General features: G+C 39.7%; 2 protein-coding genes across 2 annotated transcripts in view; one reads left to right on the top strand and one right to left on the bottom strand.

Annotated features, from left to right (window-relative positions):
* Positions 1-7,954, bottom strand: part of adamts6 (ADAM metallopeptidase with thrombospondin type 1 motif, 6) — a 75,289-nt gene extending 67,335 nt beyond the window's left edge. Inside the window, exons 1-7 of the mRNA XM_063478044.1 lie at positions 7,880-7,954; positions 7,463-7,682; positions 5,672-6,062; positions 5,186-5,568; positions 2,709-2,883; positions 1,897-2,099; positions 1,678-1,761 (exon numbers count right to left, since the gene is read on the bottom strand). Of these exons, the coding sequence (XP_063334114.1) occupies positions 1,678-1,761; positions 1,897-2,099; positions 2,709-2,883; positions 5,186-5,568; positions 5,672-5,771 (945 nt within the window). The 5' untranslated portion in view covers positions 5,772-6,062; positions 7,463-7,682; positions 7,880-7,954. The remainder of the gene's footprint in view (positions 1-1,677; positions 1,762-1,896; positions 2,100-2,708; positions 2,884-5,185; positions 5,569-5,671; positions 6,063-7,462; positions 7,683-7,879) is intronic.
* A 13,688-nt stretch (positions 7,955-21,642) lies between these two features.
* plac8.1 (placenta associated 8, tandem duplicate 1) lies at positions 21,643-23,429 on the top strand. The gene is made up of 3 exons (XM_063480613.1): positions 21,643-21,727; positions 22,235-22,359; positions 23,325-23,429. Exons 1-3 carry the CDS (start codon positions 21,643-21,645, stop codon positions 23,427-23,429), a joined length of 315 nt encoding a protein of 104 aa, XP_063336683.1.
* The last annotated feature ends 1,322 nt before the right edge of the window (positions 23,430-24,751 follow it).

The raw sequence follows: 24,751 nt of genomic DNA, 5'->3' as shown, positions 1-24,751 counted from the left end.
TGTTGTGTTGTGGCCATAGACATTATAAAGGATGGATGCAGCTACCATGAACTCATCCATTGGTTTATTATGTCAAGATGAGCAATTTTGCCTTCATCGACTTGCTGTTTTAAAATGAGTAATGTGATCAGCAGAAGTAAAATTGCATCCTCGTTGGCCAATGACTTTTTAATCACAAGTCGTTAGCCAATGAGCATACTCTGGATAATCCTCCTTTCTGAAACACAGAATAAGCTAAATTTACAACTCAATGTTTTACTCAGCATGACTCAAAATGAGTGACTGAGCCCATATATACATCAAAGTTTTTAACAAGGTCAAGTCCAAGAGCAGGTTTAACTTAGAATTTTATAGGAATGCAAGTTTTTTTGAAACCACAGTTATTGCCCCTTGTAGTTGCTTAAAAGAATGGAGGTTTAAGGCACTTCTCCATTTGATTTACGATTGATTAGCACCTAGGTCCTGCTGTTTAAATGCAGGTTAATTGATCATCGGCAAGTGTGAGCACCTCAATAGAGGCAATTGGCAGTTTGCTGGCCTGGAGCATTTTATTGTATGTTAACATAACACCACAATCAGCCCAGTAGATATCCCAGATAATTCACCCTAAGATCAGACTGTGCAATGCTCAGAGAAATTGTAAAAAACCCAAGAGCTACATTTCAGACTCTACAGGTCTCAGTCCTTTGGACAGATGAGCCCAAATCTGAGATGTTTGACCATAATGCACAATCCATCACTGGGTGTCAAACACAATGGAGATTTGACAGTGAAAAACTTTCTTTTCACATGACTTTATACCCAAAAACCTGGAGGCCTATTGCCTGCTGTCCAAAAAATAGCATGCATGCAAAACAAAAATGTAAAAAAAAAAAAAAGCTCAAAACAAAAAAAAGGGAATTAATTTATTGTCATGAGTTGACAGCTCTAAACACTGAGCCAAAGTAGAACGATTATCTGGATGAATTATTGGAGGAGTACTGTTGGGGGATCAGAGGGATGTTAGAGGACCAGATTTTGCAGAAGACATGGGTTTTGTCTTTGATTTAGGAGACGATGCAGTTGTAGTAAAGGTAAAACCATTTACAGCAGGAAGAAAAAGATGAGTCATAGAAGGAGCAGAGGACTTGCACTATTGGAAAACAGGGAGGAAAAGTAGCTAATGTAGAAGGACAACTGGGGACGTTATAGTGGAGTTTGGTAAATGCTTCTACTTCCATGAATGCAAAGGGTAATTAAACTGTGCTGATGTCAGCTTACCCACCAAATAATTAGAAAACATTCTGCATACAATTTGAATTTTCATAATGACTGACATACTAGTGCTGCTTCATATAATTTAAAGTTTGATTCCACTTGACATCATTTTTGGAACTGATGCTACAAAAAGAGTTGCTAGACTCTTTCAGAAAAACAGATGGTAGGAAGACCCTCTGTTTCTCTCATCACACATACATGCACATGTATAGTACATGTACAAATGCTCAATAGAAGCTCCCTGAGGGAAGATACCTGAGCACAGCTTTCATGTGAAGTGGTGTCCATATGGTGAAGAGTCTTTCTACTCTCTACCCTTTCTACACAGATGTTGCTTTATACAGTTATGCACTTGATACAGGTGAGGATATAGATACTAGAAAAAGTGGCTTAAAACAGAAAAAAGAGACTTTCTCTTACCTGATCTTCAGTCAGAACAATCAGCCGGGTCACAATAATGTTCACAACATTTCCTAGGCTGGCATCACGGTAAAGTTTGGCAACCTGACCTCCAGAAAAGAAGAAAAGACACAAAGTCAGACAACTGTGCCACACTACTCTGCCTGTCCACGAATAACATGAGCAACAATGGAGAAATCATGAGTGTAGACTTGACCGAAAAAGTAGGCTCAAACTTACAATATTCATTACGGACAGGATGTAGTGCTCAATGTCTTTGCGTCCGTGGTAACCGACCATCATTTTATCAGCGACCACAAGCGTCTCCACAAAGCGCTCAGTGCTGATGGATCGCTTCTGTCTGTGGGTGCTGTTTGACAGCTTGCTGTAGTTTTGGGGCAAAGGCATGCTAAGCTGGCAAGGTGCACTGGTTTTAATGAGGTCTGTGAATGACAGGGAGACAAAGACAGGTAACAATCAGAAGCGTGACACATTATCTGTTTGAGAGAGAGCTGGTTTGTGTGTGATAGGTGCAGATATGGAACTGCCACTTTGAACCTAGCAGCTAAAGTCTTTGTTTTATGGCCCAGCAGATGCTCTGGGAAAAAGCTATAAGATGCTGCATGTTAGGGCATGCTGGCTTCCTGGTGATGACAGTCTTTGCTCTTTCTCATAAGACCATGGCCGAATACCTAAATATCCACCTGGTTATTTTTGGTTCTAACTTAACGTATCTCAGCAAACAGAGCATTGGTGAAACTGAGAATTTTTAATTCTCAAGATGATTATTGGTCCTATAAATAGAATTTGTTCTTCTGTAAAGTCTTCTTTATGCACTGAAGGGAGTTATATGAAAGCTGGAGCAAGACTTTCTGTCACAGGTTGAAAGGTGTCCAGGCCAGGAGCAACTATAGCACACAAGAGGCCTGGTCATGTCTAACAGAACCTGGGCCTAGAACCAAACCAGCACTTCCTCTAACTTGCTATGTATAGTTATTCCTTTACGTCAGTTCCACCCACACAGAGTCCAACCCAGATGGAGGTTCACCAACCTGAAATGCCACAGCTGAACTCCTGGCTATGCTCTTGTGGTGAGGGAATGGCAGACATTTTATAAATAACATGCTGCTGTGCTTCTTCCAGGTTCCATTCACCAGAGGTGGTTGAGGATATGTTCTTTAAAGGCTCTATTAAATACTGTTCTTCCTCTGTTGTAATAACACCGTGCTTGTTGGGGAAGAAAATCAATGAAAAAAAAAGCAGGTTAAAAACAGGAAACATTGGTACTAAAAGTACAGTCTTAAGAAAAAGCACTGTATTTCATAATCATTTTATTAAAGGAGCAATCCTAGCTTAGACACTTGTTACTCTTGTCTGTGCTCAGACAGGCGGACATGAAGGAAACTCAGGCATCCTTTGTTTCAACAGGTGAACATTTTCAAAATCTGCTTTTATGAATATATATGAAGAAAAAGCACAAACATTCAAGCTATATTAGTTATTGGTGAGTTCTGAAATCCAAGGGAGACAGTTTGAACCAAGCAGCCATGTCTGAAGGGAAAACTCAACTAAATGCCAAAAACGGCTTTTCATCTAATGACCACTTGAGGCTGGCTCAAAAAGTTAAATGCATAAAATGGTTTGGTTTTGTGAATAGTTTCCCACCATAATACGTCTATGGTGGGACATTTTGTAATATAAATTAATCACTCTTGGTAATGGAATTATGGGCATGGCCACCTTAATTGACAAGTGTCTCAGCCTAGGTTGCTATATCCCGTCACTCTTTTGTAGGCCTTACTTCTTTTAAGAGAAGTCACTGAATTGGACCTTTGGAGGTTCTGTGTTGGTGGCTTTTGGGAAATTTTAATGATGAAATTATATTGTAATTATCTGATAAACAATAAAGCTTGCTGTGAGGTGCACACTGTCCAAGACGTTTGTGCTTCAGTTATGAATGGAGATAGATAATCAAGCTAGCTAGCATTAGCTCATAACTTGGACCTCCACCCAGTCATCCAAATATGGTCGTTTCTGACTACAAAGAACGAACACAGCAGCTAAAACACCAACACTCAAGCTTGACACTGATGTCATAGTGCCTGATTCCATCTTTTATTTACAGTGGACAGTTTGAACACAATGATTATTGGTAGCCATATCACAACTAAAGCCTACACACCTCCAACAGCCCTATTATTTTCCACTTCTGACTGACGGATTGTCATGCTGACATCATAACAAAGTCACCTCAGTTTGAATCTGGATAGCAGGTGTTCCAAACCCTAATTTTTAAAGTCTGAAAATACTGGGCACTTGTCAGGTGGGGAACATGTGAAAAAAGATTTTGCTTTGTAGCAAGTTGTAAAAAAGTACAATCCAGAATTTGGGCGGCTAATTAAAAAAAACAACAAAAAAAAAAAACAAGATAGTCATTTTGGAGTGTCCCTTTAAACAACTAATACATCCCCTTATGTGACCTCTTGCTTCTCATTAGGGACATGTTTTCACATATACAATGCATTAGTCACTAATCTGCAGTAAAATTTAAGAACCCCAAACAATCAGTTACATCCAGACCAGCATTATAACATTCTTCTCCCCCTGTCAATGCCCCCTCTGGAGCATAAACTAGGAGAAGTCCTTCAGAGTGGGTTTATAGGAAACACTGGCTTGGCTCTGTAAAACCCACAATAAAAGCAATTAACCACATATCACACTAGCCTACAGAAACATTTTCGATGTAGGGTTTTAATAGTGTGTGATGTCAAGATCTCAAAATGTCCAGACAGCTGATTACATTAAAGTACAGACACAGTTTTGTCCATTTTTGGTGATGTAAGAAAAAAAGGGCAAACACTAATTCAATTTATGATACTCAGTCCTATGTCTTGCCAACACATTTGGCTAAACGTTTCCCCCACATGATTACATTTGCCAATAAGAAGCAGGGCCTTTTTCTTTTTTTAAACTTCTTTAGAGTTACTCTCGAGCATGGAGGGATAACAGCTTTTAAAATTTGGTCCAATTCCTTGATTAGTTAAGAGGTACTGAACAGTCACACAGTCTGTGGACAAAAGCCTCAGGAATAAAAGCTTAGACAGGATAATTAGATGCCTTATTAGAGCTGCTCAGTTTTGTTTTAGAACTGAAACCTGCACATTTATAGGCATATCATTTAAAGATCACACAAGGATCTGCTTAAGAAATGTGATCTCAACTACTCAAGTGTGACATCCAGCGCACAAGTGGGAAGAAAAGCACTGATGGTTATCACTATCAGATCACTGAGATGATGTGATTTTTTCTACATAAACATCAAGTCACTCCAAGCTGCCTGCAGGCTCAGTGCGCCATGCAGAAAAAAAGCCAAGATTCTCTTAAGCAAACTGCAATAATCTTGTGATAATATTCTGTCGACTCTACCAAAAGACTGGCTGCAGCGGCAGAACCACAACCTAGTTATATCTGACATAAACATGGGTTTTTTTTTGTAAGAGCTGTGAACCTTGTAGCACTTTGTACTCACCAGGCCTTTGCAGTTGCTGAGTGCCACTCTAGTTGTACTGTGCTGATTTTGCAAGAATCCAATATAGTGACAGTTATCTACCATATTATGCCGCCACTCCAGCCCTTCTTTACCCCAGTACTCCACTGTAAAATGTTTTGACACCAAGTGGGGGTTGAGAGTCAGGTTTAAGTGAAAGTGCTTTCCATAGGCTGACAGTCTGTAGAACAGTCGGGGCTCCAGTGGGTCTAACGCGGGCTGGGCTCCCATCATCGGATCCACCGCCCCCCGTCTCCGTCGGCCTGGCCGGTGGTGCTTCACAGTGTAGCTCAGGAATTCTCCATTCTCATCCACCCGCACCGGGACAGTCAACTGGTAGTGCTGCAGGTAGGACAGGAACTCCTCTTTTACCAGGAAAAGAAGAGAATGGAAAAGAAATGAAAAGATGTTATGAAAATAAGCTGTTGAGTACAGCAGAATTTTTTTGTCCATGTGTCACTACCATACCTTGGGAATTGTGTGAGAGTTTGTTGATACTTTGAAATTCAGAAGCAGTCATCACCACCAGGCTCAGTGTCCAAGTCAGCGTCTTCCACAAAATTTCCATAATTCAGGGAAAGATGTGACATGGGGTAGGGGTAGAGGGTGCTACAAATGGGTTAAAAGGACATAATGGGTCTGATGGCAGACCACAACAAGTCCATGGTGCGCCTCCTTCACTTAAAATGCTCTCACCGTGCTTGAAGGCTCATTCAGGTCTCAGATTTCTCCTGAAGATGAGCACTCCCACATCTCACCAGCCTCTGAATTCATGTCAGCAGCTCATGCAAAACACTGTAATCCATCAGACGCAAACAGGAAGCTCTGTATCTTTGTCTTGACCAATCCATCTGCACTGCTGTGGAGAAAATTAAGCAGCGATTACCCAACGATAGCCCACTCTGTTAGCTGATTTATTGGTTGTCAAGTGCTAGATCAATTGGCTACTGACTATTCTAAAACTTTGTACTTTTTACAATTTAATATCTGCATTTTTGACAGCTAGTTGGAGCCATTTTTAAGACCACTGGAGATTTTCATCTAATATAATCTGAGTATTCTTTTTTATATTTTTCAGTCAAAACGATGATATATTTAAAAAAAAAAAAAAAAAAGGGAATACTTTCATAGTGACCAATCTGATTGGTCCAAGCTAATCATTTTGCCCAAAAGGTGTCACAAAATTGTGGGAAAACTACCCAAAGCTATATCTGACCAACAAAACCACAAAGATGTTAAGCTTACAGTGACATACTGTAGACCAACACCAAGCATTAGAACTATAATCTCACATTTCTGTTGTAGGAACAGAGGAAAGGTTCGCTCTCATTCTTTTCCTTTGCTTATACTGAGCAACTAACTATAGCAGGCTTGATGGCAAGCTTTGACTCCATCTGTGGTTTGTAATCAATGAATGAAAAAGTAAGGCAACGCTGAACACCCCATGTTACAGATTTCCACGAGGAGCACTGGTGTCGGTTCCATTTGTGCCAGTACCTCTTTAAATACACGGATGACCGTTTAATGGCTGATACGCCGTGACAAAAACGTGGCAATACAATACAAATGACGTGTAAAACCCGCGCTGGAACGGACGCATACATGTCAGCTGTGCAAGCTGATATTTCTGCAGATTAGTTTTACTCACTGACGCGCTTGAAGGCAGCATGTGCAAACTACAAACTGCTGCACACAAGCGGATCCAGGTGACACAGCGGTGACGATCCCGAGGAAGAGACCGGACTCCAAACACGGGTGGTAGCCTTTTTGGAAAGGAGGGCTTTTCGCAAATGTTTCTTTAGCTGTAGTGCTCCTGCGGTCCAGACAGACAGACAACGCTACCTACTTGGCCACTCTGACCCAGACAGTTGGCAGCCAGCCCGCATGCATTACACCGGTACCGCAAACGCAACCCTCAAGGAGCGTCTGCAAGTCAAAATAGACCGCAGCTTTTGTTGCTCAGGGGAAGTTTGGTTGGTTTGTTTTCAGCAGCCGGATAGACAAACTTTTGCAGATGTGGACCTGTAACGCTGCGAACTTACCGTGCGTAAATGCTGCCTAAAGTACGCCTTTTCCACGCAACGACCCCCCCCCCCCCCCCCCCCCCCCCACTTTAAACTGTCCCTCAGCTCTTAGTGGTAAAATAGCTATTTTAACATTCGAAATGTTCACACGAATCATCTCCGATTATTTTAAAGAGAAAAAGTAGAAAAACATATAGTCTTATTCTCTTGACAGAGGAGATTTGAGCCCATTTACCATGTTCATCTTCATTGTCAGCTCCAGTCCGAGTGTGCAGACAGAGCCCAGGACCAAATCACTTCTGCAGCTCTCAAGTTCCGCACACAGACCTCCTTTGCTCTCCTCTTTTCATCTCCTTTTGAACTCTGCCATCCTGTGAAGCCTCACTGAGATTCTCCCCTTCAGCCCAGACACCCGAGCAGCAGCAGCAGCAGCGGTGGTATCCCAGCCCCAGACTCTGTTTCACACACACAAAAAAGCAGCTTTTCCAAGTTTTGGATTTCCTTCCGCAGAAGGTTTTATATGTTCAGTCTATCTTTATAATCTAAAGTTTGTGTTCATGGTGGTCGCTCTTAAAACCTTAAATATGTTTAAAAAAAAAAAAAGTTTAGAGAAACTGTGCATCCATGCAAACACCAGAAAAAGTTGGCTTACAATTCTGGAGCTGCTCCTCCTCACTACTACACTGCAGAGAAACCGGGTATGTCCCAGCTCCGGACAGCTTGAAATTAGCTTTTTTTCTTTTTTTTCTTTTTCTTTTTTTTTTCTTTTTTTTTTTGAAGGGGGGGGGGGGTGACGTCAGTGCAGATGTGCCTCTCTTCCATCCCATCAGTGTGCGCATGTCCATCACTGAAACAGCGAACTTACAGAGCCGCCTTCAATTTCCACACGTTAAAGTCACCTGTTTTATTAACCAACTGTGTTCCACTGCATTACTTCACAGCTATAGCTAGCTGTCACACAAAGCACACAAAATTATCATTAAAGATCAAACGTGTGGAGGACAACCCCTTTTAAAGTATTCTGTTCATTATTAACTGAATACTTAATGTTTTCATTATGAACTTCAGGTAAGAGGATACAGAATTATGAAACAAACTTTCAAACAGGAAATGTCGACCCTACAATTGTTGTAGAAAACCCAAGCACATGCATATATATTTCCATGTTATTGTACACCAAAACCTCTTTGAAATACTTTTTACTCCAGTAGATTTAGTTTGACACCCCTGTCAGATTATGATATTACATCAAACACTCATGATAATATGATAAATTACAGACAGAATATTTTTAGAGGACCAGTGGGGCTCTTTGGGGCAAGAAGCCAAAGTATTCACTTACTTTCTTTAAGTAAAAAACAAGGAAACTATTAAAAGTCAATTCATTGATAGCCCATAATTCAAAAACAATGAATATGCACACAAGTTAGTAACTGAAATTTCAAGTTTTCAAAACCAGAGATGCAGAAAGTACTTAAAACTTGAAGTACATGTTGTTGTTGTTTTGTTTGATAGTGTCACATGAAAACATAAATGATGTGTTTATATAAATATGACATTTTATTCAAATTTAAATTAGCAGATCCCAGTCTAATTGACTTGACCAGGGGGTTAAAATCTTTGTTTAAGAAACTGGAAATACTGACATAGTAGTGCCTCAAAACGACACTTTACTAAATGTACTATCTGACATTGTCAAGTAATACTTTGGCAAAAGGGTATTCTGACATTCATTTGGCATTAACTTTGAACAAAAAATTGATCAAATAAACACGATTCTCTGGCTTTGCCTGTGTTAACCCTGTAGTTTCCTGTGTATTCCTCCTCAGATTACACTCACCAGTTTGTAAGACATCATAGAATTTGATGTCTGAATCAGAGGATGTGGTCTGTTTGGTATTTTTTTAGGGTCTTCTGTGCAGGTTAATAGTATCCTGTGAGCTTTGTGGTAATTACGACCACGTCTATCTTTAGCCTGTCGGAAATTGGAAATCATGCCTCTTCCAGAGTTTCAGTTACAGCTGCTCATTATGTACGAGCATGTATCATTACAGTCAGGTCGTCATTACATGCCCTCATGCGCAGATGGAGTCGGTGTTATTCTGTTTTTTGGGGAGTAGCGCCATCGTGTGTTGAAAAGACCAAGACAGGTTGGAAAGTGTAAACTGAAAGACATTCATGCCGGTATGGACCTGTCAGTGCCTTACTTCAGGTAGATTACTTGTAGAATTTAATCGCAAATAATTTATTTTTTGTTAAACTATTTAACTATTTATGCACACACTGTTTGACAGTCTGAACCCCCTGATTACGCTACAGATTTGTTGCCAGTTGATCAAAAGTATTTATGGAGTGTACCATCACCGTTTTAAATATATGTATTTGTTATAGTATTACACATTTGCAGAGAATGCAGTGAGACATGGCCCTGCCATTGTTATTTTATTTCCACACTTACACTACACTTGCTATAGAGTCGGCTGTTTTTAATTTCATGTTTTTCTTTTTATTTTAGGAATCTGGTTAAAAAAATATATCAGTCCACTTAAAATGTTATAATTTTCTTTGACTTGGCAGTCTTCACAGGGATTTTTCTCCCTGACGTTTTAAAGCTTGCACCTATATTTTTCAAGAGAAAAGATGGAAATTATAAAAATCAGTTCACCTTGACACTAAGTTTCCCTTTTCTACTACACTTTATTGTATTGCCAGCTGCCACTTAGATGCACTGGATACTTAGTTAGGTACACTTCAATTGGACCCTTTTTTAATATTCAGAATTGCCTTAATTCTTCAAGGCACAGATTCAACAAGCTTGTGAGCAATGGAAACATTCCTCAGACATTTTGCTCCACACTGACATAATATCATCACACAGTTGCTGTAGATTTGTCCATCCATGATTCAAATCTTTGGTTTCACCACATCCAAAAGGTGCTTCATTGAACTGAGGTCTGATGACCGTGGAGGACATTCAACCACAGTCATTGTCACTGTCAAGAAACCATTTTGAGATGATCTGAGCTTTGTGACACGGCATATTACAGTGTTGGAAAGCAGCTGTTGAAAGATGGGTACTGTCACGGCAAGTGAGATGAGCCATGTGGAAAATAAAGGAGGATCCAAACGCAGGCACTTGTACAGGTGTGAGGGTGGTTTATTAAACACAAAATGAAATGGACAAAATGGCGAACGGAGCAGAGACTAAACTAAACTGGGAACAAACTGACTACAGAACACGAACCTGAATATGAATGAGAGCGGGCAGAAACAGATGACGGTTGACAGCAGGGAAACACACAGATGAAGCAGGGTGGATACACAGACGGACCAGCAACTACAATGACTAAAGATGTGACTTAAATACACACAGAGGAACACAGGGAGATTACACACAGGTGGGGAACACAGCTGGGAGTAATCAACAAGACGAGAGAGGTAAAACTAAACACACTCACATGAGACGCAGACCTTCACAATAAAACAGGAAACAAGAGATCACTACAAGAGGACGCAGACAGGACACAGAACTAAACTCACATAAAACATGAGAACACAAACCTGCGAACAAAACCCTAAACCAGAATCACAGTAATATAATATATCACAAATAATCAAAACACCAGACAACCCCAAAACACTCCAAGATGCAAAATAAACCAAAACATAAGGAACTCAAAATGCTGGGTCGAAACTGACCCAGAACCGTGACAGGTACACTGTGGTCATAAAAGGATGGGCATGGTCAGCAACACTACTCAGGTAGGCTGTGGGGTTAAAACCATCCTTGGTATCAACAAGTCTACTAAGAAAATTTCCCTCACAACTTCACATTACCACAAGTATGATCTAGTACAAGTTTGGATGGATCCATGTTTTTACATTGTTTACACCAAATTCTGGCCCAACCGTCCTAATGTACAAATAAAGACTTATCATACCAGCAGTGTTGCTAAGGTTACTTTTAAAATGTATTCCACTACAGATTACAGAATACATGCCCCAAAATGTATTTTGTAACGTATTCTGTTACTTTACTCAATGAGAGTAACGTATTCTGAATACTTTGGATTACTTAATATATTCATCCATCCATCCATCCATCTTCATCCGCTTTATCCGGGGCCGGGTCGCGGGGGCAGCAGCCTAAGCAGAGAAGCCCAGACCTCCCTCTCCCCAGCCACCTCCTCCAGCTCATCCGGGGGAACACCAAGGCGTTCCCAGGCCAGCCGAGAGATATAATCTCTCCAGCGTGTCCTGGGTCTGCCCCGGAGCCTCCTCCCGGTGGGACATGCCCGGAACACCTCACCCAGGAGGCGCCCAGGAGGCATCCTTGTCAGATGCCCGAACCATCTCAACTGACTCCTTTCGATGTGGAGGAGCAGCGGCTCTACTCTGAGCCCCTCCCGGATGGCCGAACTTCTCACCCTATCTCTAAGGCCAGCCACCCTTCGGAAGAAGCTCATTTCTGCCGCTTGTATCCGCGATCTCGTTCTTTCGGTCACTACCCACAGCTCGTGGCCATAGGTGAGGGTAGGGACGTAGATTGACCGGTAAATTGAGAGCTTCGCTTTTACACTCAGCTCCCTCTTCACCACGACGGACCGGTGCAGCGTCCGCATCACTGCAGCCGCAGCACCAATCCGTCTGTCGATCTCCGGCTCCCTTCTCCCATCACTCGCGAACAAGACCCCGAGATACTTGAACTCTTCCACTTGGGGCAGAAACTCATCCCCGACCCGGAGTGGGCACTCCACCCTTTTCCGGCTGAGAACCATGGCCTCAGATTTGGAGGTGCTGATCCTCATTCCCGCTGCTTCACACTCAGCTGCGAACCGTTCCAGTGCGAGCTGGAGGCCTTCACTCGATGAAGCCAACAGAACCACATCATCCGCAAAAAGCAGAGATGAGATTCTGAGGCCACCGAAGTGGCGGAGGGCTACTTAATATATTATCATGCTTTTTACAACTACATGAATGTACTATTGCTGTGTGATTTATTACTATTACTGAAGGTCCGCGGCTCCGAACCATAGTAAAGGGACCTCTGGCTAATACGTCGGGCTCGTAGCTGAGAATAGCTTTACTTTGTTGTCTGGGTCAAGTTTGAGACAGAGAGAGGCGTTGAAAGGCTGCTCCAACGGAACTTATGTTTTCGGAGGAAAACACGAACACGGTGTACAGTCGAGTCTTAATAGCTTACTTACAAATGGGCTCGTCAGGCACACTTCTTGGCTGCAGTGGTTATTATTATATTTACATGCTTCCAGCTCCCGTTTCTGCTCGATGATAACGCGTACTTTTCCGCTCTCCTTTTTCTCCCTCCTCGCGCTCACAGACACATAACGGGTATGGCAGTCCATTCTCCCTGCAGCACGGACTACACTGCCCATGAGGCTACATTCTTTAGGGCTATGCCTGTAGCATTCTGCCTATTAGCTTAGCACAACAACAACAACAACAAAAAGGCACTCTCTCACCCAGGAAACACACAGTCGCAGAGAGAGCGCGTCACCCTGTAACCACGGCAACTATAACGCTGCCGCCTGGAACAACAGAACATAGCTGTCAAACAAAACCCAAACAGGCCTGACCCGCCACAATATGAAACAGGAAAATACCGCCGTGTAATCCATTTATTTAAACAAAGTAACTGTATTCTAAATACCACCTTTTTAAACAGTAACTGTAACGGAATACGGTTACTCATATTTTGTATTTTAAATACGTAACGGCGGTACATGTATTCCGTTACTCCCCAACACTGCATACCAGGCAATCTTTTTCTAATCTTGCATTGTCTCAGACCATGCAAATTGCAGCCTCAGCCTTATCTTAGCTGACAGGACCTGGTGTGGTCATCTGCTGCAGTACCCCAACATGTTCAACATGTTGTGTGTTCAGAGATGCCCTTCTGCATACCTTGGTTGTAACAAATGGTTATTTGAATTACTGTTGCCTTCCTATCAGCTTGAAGCAGTCTGGCCACTCCTCCTCTGATTGCTGACATCAGAACGACATTTTCACTCACAGAACTGCAGCTCACTGGATATTTGCACATTTCAGTAACATGCTCCGTAAACCCTAGATATGGCTATGAAGAAAACCTTACTAGATCAGCAGTTTCTGAGCTAGACCAGCCAGTCTGTCTCGAATTACATGCCACATGCAAAGTCACCTTTAAATCACTTTTCTTTCTGATTCTGACACTTGCTTTGAATTTCTTTTCTCATCATTGGCAGGAAAAAAACAGGAAACAATCACATCAACTTAACCTAATCCAGCATATTTTTTTATGCTTTATTAGTCATATTTGTATGGTTACACATTTGAAATGACTGGTTATTGAATGGGAAAAGCATATACTCAGAAAGGGTTTGCAATGTGTTTTGTGGGTAGGGCTGAAGGGCTTTTCTTTGGCTTTGCATATATATTTGATTCTGCTACTTCATCTGTATCTTGTAGTTTATTTCCAGTTTACAGTTTATTTAATATTGTGTGCATACCTGCCCAGGGACTGCAAGTGAAAATGAGCTAGTAGCTAAATCTGTTGCAAGGCCTCTACTCTTATTTGAGACCAGTGTTTTTGTGGCACACTAAAGCTCATACAACGAAATCAAGTAAGTTAATTTTTAATATATATAATGCATTATAAAAAAAACAAAAAAAAAACAAAAAGCCTTTGCCACCAGCTTGATAGTCCAATAGTTCAAGATCTACTTTGTTTTATATATACATACACTGGCTGTGGCACTCAAGCTACTGAATGCTATTTGTCACTCTGTCCAAAGATTTATTACACTTATTATAAAACTCATCATTTCCAGCAGTCTGTTAAGGTTAGGCAGCTCTTTCTTTCTGAAAGGTGAGGTAAACACTTTCTATTTTTATTTTTTTTTATAAGGCAACTTTTTAACCCACGTACATGTCTTCGTGTCACTGGATCTTATCAGACATGCTCAAGTGCTGGCTTTTTGTTCACTTGGAGTCTGGCAAAACATTTTTATCTTCATAGCAACAAAAAAGAAAATGTATCTTGTATCTTTACTTACAGCTGTTCTTGTCCTAGGAGATTAATTAGCTTCAAATGTTAATTGATTTCAGCCCTTTTTCTAGTTATTTGGGTGTTTCATGAATGTTACCTACTGCACAATAAAAATGTCGTGACCACTACTGACCTTTGCTCAATGTTGTTAAGTAATGAAAAACATTCTTTTTCTGCATGAATAATCAGTTCCTGCCCACCATAAACTACTACCCTGCCCAGGTTGCACCCTACCTTTCCCCCCCATGACAAATGAGATAGGCTTTAGTCACACCACCAATCCCTCATTACCTTGAACTTGAAAATCATTACCGGAAATGGATGGAAATTAAAATATGGCTAAACACCTGAGAGACCACATCTAAAATAATTTTCTCCACCCTATATTTTTATTCACAACTCCAAATAATCACTTATTTTTGAATGTAGTAACATTGAACAAGAACATTTTAAACTTTTATTTCTTTGACAAAATTTAAACTGTATCCACAAAAAAGCCTGTTGACACAGTCCAAATGTGAGTACACCATTACTAAGGTTTGTTCACCAAGAGACAAAAAGCAACTTCCTTAAAGATAGAAAATCAGCTAAAAAAAAAACCCAGCTACAATCAGCAAAACTTAAATAATAATAATAATAACAAGTATAGTCCTGGTCTTAGTAGTTTATGGGGAAAGAAGGAGGGAGCAAAAAATGATATGGTAGTGTTTGACTGATTTAAGTCTGTACAGCATTTTATAGAAAGATCTGTTTGCATTAGGTTAAAGTAAAAAGCAATGGACTTTATGGTCATTTAGAGCATTCATCCCAACCAGAGAACTTGAGTAAACCATTACATGCAGCGCCTCTGATCCCAACCACAAAAAACTGACAAATAGGAAAAGAGCTTCTTTGAACTTTTTACTGTTGTTTTTTTCAAACATTTGCTGAAAGCAGCAAGGGGCAGAAGATCATTTTTCCAGAAAAGATCTACTTTAGCTCAACAAAAGGCCTGTATAAATCATTTTTACTTCTATATAAGTTGATTTGCTTGTAAAAACGTTGTATTTTGTTATACATTAGTTACAGTATTAGCTATCGGTGCTAGTAGGCTGTTAGCTAACAGTGGTTAGCTAGTAATGGTTAGCTAATACTCGAACACTTAGCAATATGATTTCCTTAATATTGTTTATGTTTAACAAATTTTTGTTAAATATCAATAAAATATAATTGTAACGTTATATGAAACAACGAAAAATTCATAAGTACCCCAAGAGATCTTGGCGAATTTAAAGAGGAAATTAGCATTTGCATGGGCGGGGGTGTAAAAGGTATTCTTTACTAGTATTTAATTACTTTTATTTTTAAAAAGCTTTTTAAAAAAAAAATTAAAAAAATCTGTCTCTCTTTTAAGTTTTAAACTTTTGGTGTGAGTTTGGCTCCTTTTTTGAGTTGGTTAATCTGTTTGCAATTGTACAAACAGTAAGTTAACCTCAACCAAGTTAGCCAAATTAAACAGTTAAATGGACAAGTATAAGATATTCCTCTGCCTCCTAAAAAAATTACTCACTGGGGAGAAGTGAACTTCTTAGAGGTTTCTGCTGACACCATTTCTGTTTTGCAGTGGGCATAAAATTTGCCTAGTAAATATATTAACATGATTTTAAAAGACAACTAAAAACATTTAGGCTCATAGATGCTTATGAACCTACTTAATTCTTGGTGAACTTTTCTGACACTGGTGCCACTTGACATGCATGTGTCTGCAATGATGTGTGTTGGAAGTAGAGCTGGGCGATAGAACGATAACAATATGTATTGCGAAATAACTTTTTCTCCATAGAAAAAATAAACTATTGCGCTAGACCTTGCTCTCTTAAAAAAAAAAGAGAAAAGAACAGCCAATCCAAATTAAGTAGCGCAGAGCCGAACCAATCACAGCCGCAGCGTCACGTCAGGTGACTTGTTAGGTACAGCACAAGTGCCAAGCGCCAAGTGCCATGTGTAGTTGTTTCGGAAGCAGCCAGCCGGGCTGCCCAGGTAATGGAGGAAATGAGTGTGCCGACTAGAGAAAAATCAACCGAGAGCGTGGGTGACCAGGTTACCGAAGAGAAAAGAGATGATGGTTCCAATGCCGGAGAGATTGTCGAACGGAAGGGCCATAGAAGTTCCGTAGTGCGAAGGTATTTCGTAGTGATGTGTCGGTCGCGACTTTTGACGTGAACGACGCGCTCCGGCTCCTTATCGCGAGCCGTGGGGTTTTTTACTTTCCTTCTCTCACCCTCTCTCTCGCACTTTTTTCCGCTTCACTCTGCACGCGAGCCTTGTGCTTTGCGCTGGGAAGAGGGGGGAGGGGCGGTAGTTACACTCGCAGTAGCACAGGAACAGAGCGGGAGGGAGAGAGAGAGAAAGAGAGCCAGGGACAACAACGTCACATTAGAAAGGTATAGTCAGTGTTGGGAAGGTTACTTTTAAAATGTATTCCATTACAGAATACCGAATACATGCCCCAAAATGTATTCTGTAACGTATTCCGTTACGTTACTCAATGAGGGTAACGTATTCTGAATACTTTGGATTACTTAATATATTATCATGCTTTTTACAACTACATGAATGTACTATTGCTGTGATTTATTACTGTTACTGAAGGTCCGCGGCTCCGAACCGTAGTAAAGGGACATCTGGCTAATATGGTGGGTTCCGTGTCGGGCTGGTAGCTGAAAACTAGCTTTACTTTGTTGTCTGGGTCAACTTTGCTAGCGAGAGACAGAGAGAGGCGTTGAAAGGCTGCTCCAACGGAACTTATTTTTTCCGGAGGAAAACACGAACACAGTGTACAGTTGAGTCCTAATAGCTTACTTACAAATGGGCTCGTCAGGTACTCTTCTTGGCTGCAGTGGTTATTATTATATTTACATGCTTCCAGCTCCCGTTTTTGCTCCGTGACAGCTCGGACTTTTCCTTTCTCTCCCTCCCTCGCTCACAGACACATAACGTGTATGGTAGTCCATTCTCGCTGCAGCACGGACTACACTGCCCATGAGGCTACATTCTTTAGGGCCATGCCTGTAGCATTCTGCCTTTTAGCTTAGCACAACAACAACAACAAAAAAGGCGCTCTCTCACCCAGGAAACACGCAGAGAGAGAGAGCGTCACTCTGTAACCATGGCAACCGTAACGCTGCTTCCTGGAACAACAGAGCGTAGCTGTCAAACAAACCCAAACAGTCCTGACCCGCGACAATATGAAACAGGAAAGTACCGCCGTGTAATCCATTTATTTCAACAAAGTAACTGTATTCTGAATACCACCTTTTTAAACGGTAACTGTAACGGAATACAGTTACTCATATTTTGTATTCTAAATACGTAACGGCGGTACATGTATTCCGTTACTCCCCAACACTGGGTATAGTAATCATCCACAACTATTTTCAGTTGCAGATGATAAAGGATTCAGAAAGTTCAGAAAGCTATACAACAAGGAGAGATTGAAAATTTCCTTTTAGTTCTCAGTTTATTTGATATTGACAAAAGTTAGTCAATTTTGTCTGTTCTTCTGTAAAACAAACTAAGATTTATTTTTAGAATTAATATTTTGTTTCTAAGTGGAATTGACAATTTAGTAGTCTGTTTTGTTTGTTCTATTTTGAAACTTAAACGCTTTAGCGGCTGCCTTTTGTGTAGTTTGCAATATTTGCCTTTATTTATCTGGAAAAGTCTCATGTTCCTTAAGTACATCTACCCTGTTGAAACATCTACCCTGTTGAACTTATTATGGGAAATAAATAGTAAAATCAAGACAAGCTGCTGATTATTTCACATTTTACTTGTGAGCAATGGCACATTTAAATCTTACAAATATAGTTATTTGGCTTATATTGTGATATATATCGTTATCGCCTGAAATGAAAAAAACATATCGTGATATGAAAAAAATCTTATATCGCCCAGCTCTAACACAGACTTATACTTTCTAAATTGAAAACAAATATGTGCCAACTGTGTAGCCTAATTTAAGAGTAGCTCTGGAGATTTTCCTGTTTCCTTCTGTCTATTTGAGAAACAAAAGTGTATGTTATGAATACAACAAACCTCCCTTTAAAAAAAAAATATCACAGTCTCTTGACTGAAAGCCGAAAACCTCTTTGGTGGGAGCCAACATATTTTTTACACGCAAGAAAATCACAGACGTTTTCATTATTGGCTTTTGAAATCTGAAAAGTAAAAAATACGGCTGCTAAACAAAAAAATGAAAGTATAAAGTAGCATATGGTTTTAATACTCAGGAAGAGTACAAATATAATTCTACAGAAGTGTACCAAAGCAAAGTACAGGAAATAGGCACTACTATATGTTGTTTACTCTTTAGTTGGTGGTAACGACATAATTAAGCTTAAAAACACTGATATGATGTATTGTTAACACAGAAACAAGGTCAGGTGAGATAAGTCTTTGTTCCGTGCACTAAATATCTTCATGCTTAACTGTTATCCGGCCAAAGATATGGCTACTTGTTAAAAGGCTACTGGAGAAAAGGTGATAAAAAATAAAGCCCTTAAAACATATTTTCATTCACAAATTATTCAAAAGATAATATTAATACAGTTTCAGAGCCTGTAAATATATTGTTCTGAATGATTTTTTATTACATGAAATTTTCTAAATGTTCATCCTGAAATTTAAAAAAAGCAAACTAAAAAAGATTACATTTTAAATTTACTGTATGATCCACGTGGGACATCCCACTTGTCTATGACTTTGACTTAACCACGCAGTGCAGTTAAGTTTTATTACCATAACCTGACATAAAGATATAGGGCTGTCTTGTGGCTGCTGTTATCTCGTCACAGCAGCAAAGGTGATTGAGTCACCTGCTCTTATATGTTATAAAGGCTCAAGCTGCTTCATGGTCTGGACAATCCTTCTTGGTCAGAATCCTTCAACTGTCCAACCAACTGGTAAGATTAATCTCCTTAAAACAAATCCATGAGGAATGAAAAAAGTAACTAGAAAAATTTGCATTTCCTGCAAAAATGCAGTGTGAATGCTGTATAGCTAAAATATTCAGCTGGAGAAGCTAAAGTCAATATTAGAAAATTTGCTGAATTGTAATAACTTAGCAGAAACTAATTTAGCAAAAATATTGGAAAAGCAAAACTGTCAGCTGAAAACAGCTGAACAAGCTGAAGTTATCTCAAAACTACTTGTTGTCCAACTGTGAAAAATTGGCAGAAAATTTAGAAAAGCAAGAAAGAACAGCCTGTAGACAAACTAAAGCAGCACAAAACTAAGGTAAAAAGTGCATACCTAACAATTTTTACAAATTTGGACACACACTCACACAGCATGGAGTGAACAGTGATTGTGAGAGTGTGGCCTCTGTGTTTCTGCGGCAGTCACATTCTGTGCCTTCTATACAGTCATTGGGCTAAATCTGTTCAGTTTTAATCTACCATCAGAGGCAGCCTGCGTATGCTTTCTCAGGCTATTTAATTTTGATCAGAACAGAGAAGGGACTCTGAGTGTTGACAATGTATAATTAAAAAATGAATTATTAAAGATATATGACTTGTAAAGTACGGCAACTAAATAGCTGAGAAAGGAAAACTGCCTTGACTTGCTCTCAAACATTTTGTAACTCAGAAGCCATGTAGGCTATCGATTACATGCTTCTGTCTGTAGGCTTCTGTCACATTTTCTGAATCCAAATACAAAATCCATTGTTTTGATATATAATTTGTGTGGGAAGACTGAACATCGAGCCAGTAAGAAGAATCTGTTCAGACCAGGTGGGCGATCGTGGCTCAAGAGTTGGCAGTTCGTCTCATAATCGGAAGGTTGCCGGTTCGAGCCCTGGCTCGGACAGTCTCGGTCGTTGTGTCCTTGGGCAAGACTTCACCCGTTGCCTACTGGTGGTGGTCAGAGGGCCCGGTGTCCGGCAGCCTTGCCTCTGTCAGTGCGCCCCAGGGCAGCTGTGGCTACAATGTAGCTTGCCATCACCTGTGTGTGAATGGGTGGATGACTTTAGGAACTAAAGAACACTACATTCTTTAGGAACACTAAACACTACTGCTTTAGTTCCTTAGGAACTAAGTAAAGTGCTATACAAATAGGCCATTTAGTTCAGACATGAGGAACAGATTCAAAAAGCTAGAGTGGTACACTGTAGCTTAATTGCATAGCAACTAGAGCTGCACGATTTTGCATAAAATGAGAATCACGATTTTTTTGCTTAGGATTGAGATCACGATTCTCTCACGATTTTCTTTTCCAATATAAATATTTATTGCACTTATTAACTGCACATCAACTTCGTAACAGTTGAAACTGAACATAAAAACAATAAATAAACATAAAAACAATAAATGCCTCACATTTTGTGGTTGCCGCAAAATGTTTACTGCTTGAAATTCCTCCTCCACCTTTGCTCGACACTGCGTGTATAGAGCAGGTAGTGCAACAATAGAAAAATAGTTGCGGGACGGCACTGTGTAGCGTTTGTCTAGGGTGTTGATCATTTTCCTAAATCCCTCGTTTTGCACAGTGTTGATATATCTTTGGTCAGGTGATAAGCAATAGCCTCCGTAATTTCTTTGTGCCTGAGGGAGTTCGACGGGTAATGGGAAGCGCTGTATAAGGTTCCCGTTATTGATGTTTGGGTGGTTGACCGGGACGAATTTTCTCCTGTCACTTTCTCGTCATCCCTGACGTGTTCTCCGTTGTTTTTTCCCTGCCAATTTGAGCATCACGGCACAGCTTCTGTATCACGTGGTATAAGGCTCCGCCCTTGTCATTTGTTGAGCAGGAAGAGTGACCGCTTGTTTTCATGCAGATTACGTCCCGGATCAAAATGCGGTACAATCGTCGTCGTCTTTTTTTTTTTTTTTTTTTTTTTTTTTTGAAATCGTTGTCATTTGGAAATGAGATCGCACATAAGTATGAATCGAGATCGCGATTTTCTAACGATTAATCGTGCAGCCCTAATAGCAACACATGTATTTTCTAAAAGAATCATCATAATGCGACATAATGCGATAAAAGTTAAACAGAGATTTTATGAAAATGGTCAAGATGAAAAAGCTAAATTATAGTAATAGCCCAATAATTTGAGAGCATTTTAGAGTTTGAATGTTGTTTGAAGTATGTGTATGTGAAGTATGTGGAAGTAGTAAAGCCAAAACATATATGGAAGCACCTAGAATAATAAAGAATAAAGAGAAACAGAATAAAGAGAAACACTACAGAGGAACCTAGGAACCAGTAGGAACACTACTGTTCCTACCGGTTCCTAGGTTCCTGTGTAGTGTTCCTCTTCCTCACATACAGTATTCAAACAATAACTATAACCCTTTTTCATTCCACAGAAAGAAGATTTTAACGTGATCATGGCTGTGGTCAACCAACCAGGCAAATATGAAACTTCTGAATTCCAGACAGGCGTGTTAGATTGCTGTGATGACATTGGGATTTGTAAGTAACCTTCTTTACTGTTTCTGTAGCTCAAAATATGCACGAAGTTGAGACAGCATTTGTCAAGATATAATTGGATGCACTTTTTTTTTCAAACCTAAGAAAAGAACAGTTAAAGCAGATTTTCTTTCTGTTCATACTGGCCTTTGTAATGCTCCATCTACATGTTTGTGTGGTGGAAACAAACCCTCAGTCCTTATAGTAAATATATTATGTTCAAATGTCTATCTGAATGTATGAATGTAGGTAGGTTTCAGGGCTTTCAAGGAACTGACAAGAAATGGATAACAAACTACTGAAACTTGGTTAAACTAGAATGCATTTTCTCGTGTAAAATAAGGACTGTGGATCTTTTTCCCTTATCAGTTATATTAAAAATTAACTGGGAATGGATATTTTAATGGAATGTATGAAGAGCAGCTATACTTATAATAATAAGTAATAATAATAATAATGATGGATTTAAGTTGTAAGTGCTTCCTTTAACACACTTTCTCCCTGCCTTAGGCTGCTTTGGCTATTGGTGCTACTGTTGCCTCGGCTGTTCCATTGCCAGTGACATGGGCGAGTGTTGCCTGTGTGGTCTGGGCATGCCCATCCGTAGCGTCTACAGGACCAAATACAACATCAAGGTAAGTTTTCAGTGGACAACAGGAACAGTAGCCAATTTAAGTCTATTTGAGGCCTTTTTAGAACCAAAGAAGTGGTCGTTTAATTACCTGTTTCACTGTGAGTGAAAACAGCCTATTTCCTGCTGTATGTAACTAATAATTAAGTTGTTACCATCATGTTGTAAGTCACATATGTTCCTCCTATATTATAAAAAGAGAAAAACAGAAAATACTGTCAGAGTCAAATTACTAAATGTCTGAAAATGATCATGTAAAAAGTATAAGTACTTTTAACATGTTACCCAAGATTAATCAAAGTATATTCGAAGATTAAGAGAAACAAAGGTTAAAAACAGTAATGTGGTTCTGTCCAATTATGGGTTTTTTTCCTTCCCTGCTCAAGCCATAGTATTTCAACGTAGATTCATTTAGGTCATGGATGTCAAACTCACTGTATATTGTGGGCCACAGACAGCTCACATTTATCTTAAGACTGCCCTGTAATAGAAAATGTCCTAATTTAAAAAAAAAACACTGTGGAAAAAGCACAGAAATTTCTAGTAGTGCATAGCAGTGAAAATAGGATGTTTAGGGTTAACTCTAACCCTTTGGTGTTGTATAAATTGCCATGTGGGAGATCTTTATTAGCAGGAAAAGTTATGAAAACACAGTTAAAAGTCCAAAATGTTTGCCAGATTGGAGTCTTTGCTGTTTCAATTTTGGCCCCTGGGTCTTGAGTTTGATGCTTCCGATATAGGCTCTGAAGCAGGAATGTCATATAATTTAGTGCATTGATAAATTTTCCATTGCTTGTATACTTATTCAACTTTCTGTTTGATGCAAACACCTCATGATAGCATGTGTACACTTACATTTTGATTAAGGTTTTTCATATAAATAAATTCTGGTCGTGTCATTAGCCTAACTCCCTTCCCTTCACTGATGTTGAGGCTGCACCTTCTAAGAGTTACTGCGTGTGTTTCCAGGGCTCCATGTGTAACGATTATATGATGGCCATGTGCTGCCCCATCTGCACCACCTGCCAGCTGAAGAGAGATATCAACCGGCGCAAGGAGCAGGGCATTTTCTGAAAGAGTAACAGTCTTGTAAACGCTCTAAAATGTATTTTACAAAATATTAATGGCATTGATGTTCTGATGGAAAAGCTACTGTTATCTCCATATACTCCAGATAAAGTGCTGGTGAAGCATCGACCCATCCCTTTTCAATAAAAATGTTGAATACTTTGAAAAGTATGGTGCACACCTCAGTGCTGTTTGTTGTAAAATGATTACCCTCCTGTGTATCAGCTGCCCTAGTCACAGGGAAAATCACATTAACCTCTTCTAGTCAGTTAATCATTAGCCAGCTGCAGCACAGCATTTTTTTTATCACTACTGTTCCTTCAGAATTTGTACTGTTTTAATAAAATTGTTTACATTTTGAATGGTGCTGTTTTGTTTTCTTTTTCTTTTTTCCATCTATTTTTATGAATGTATTTGTACACTTCATATCCAGTTTCATTTCTATTCGATTAAGTCTGCTGTTAGTGGAGCCTGGAGCCTGTTCCAGACAAGTTCAACAAAGCAGAAAGACAATGAATCACGAATCAAACAGTTAAGACTTGTTATACTAGCTGTATCTGGTTAAGCAGATCTTGATCATTTAGAAAGATGTCAAACAAAATGTTGCTGTTTCAAGTAGTTTCAGTCATATATTCACTCAAATATTTACATACATTCATAGTAAAGCAGAAGTATATGTATTAAAGTACACCCCATAATTCAGTAGCTAATAGAAACACTTTTAACAGCAGTAACTTGAATTCTGTGTTCAGTGTGTTCAGTGTTGCTTCACTTCATTGAGCGTTGCTCTCTTAAGGTTCTACCACAGCTGCTATTTTAATTAGGTTGAGATGTGGACTTTGACTGGCACATTGCAACACATTGCATTTTTTGTTTTAGGCACTGTGTTGTAGATTCACTGCTGTGCTTGGAATCATTGTAGTGTTACATGACCTAACTTCATCCAAGCTTTAGCTGTTGGACAGATGGCCTCACATTTGATTCTAGAATATGTTTGCATTTAAGAGTTCATGACCGGATTACTGATTGCAAGGTTCCCGGGTCCTTTGGCTGTAAAACAAGCCCAAATCATCATCATCTCTCCACCACTGTGCTTGACAGTTGGTTTGAAGTGTTTGTGCTAATATGCTGTGTTTGGTTTTTAGCAAACATGGTGCTATGCGTTATGGTCAAACATTTCTACTTTTTTCTCCTCTGTCCAAAAAACATTGTTCAAGAAGTCAGCAAGTAATTTTGCAGTCATGTTCTTTTTAGATAGAAGAGTCTTTCTCCTGACAACACTCCCAAACAAGTCATATGTATTCAGTCTTTTTGTTTAATAGTATTGT

The sequence above is a fragment of the Pelmatolapia mariae genome, linkage group LG7 (genome assembly GCF_036321145.2).
Source record: "Pelmatolapia mariae isolate MD_Pm_ZW linkage group LG7, Pm_UMD_F_2, whole genome shotgun sequence".
NCBI classification, from domain to species: Eukaryota; Metazoa; Chordata; class Actinopteri; order Cichliformes; family Cichlidae; genus Pelmatolapia; species Pelmatolapia mariae.
The sequence above is the reverse complement of the archived record's forward strand: the minus strand, read 5'-3'. Positions and strand labels throughout refer to the sequence as shown.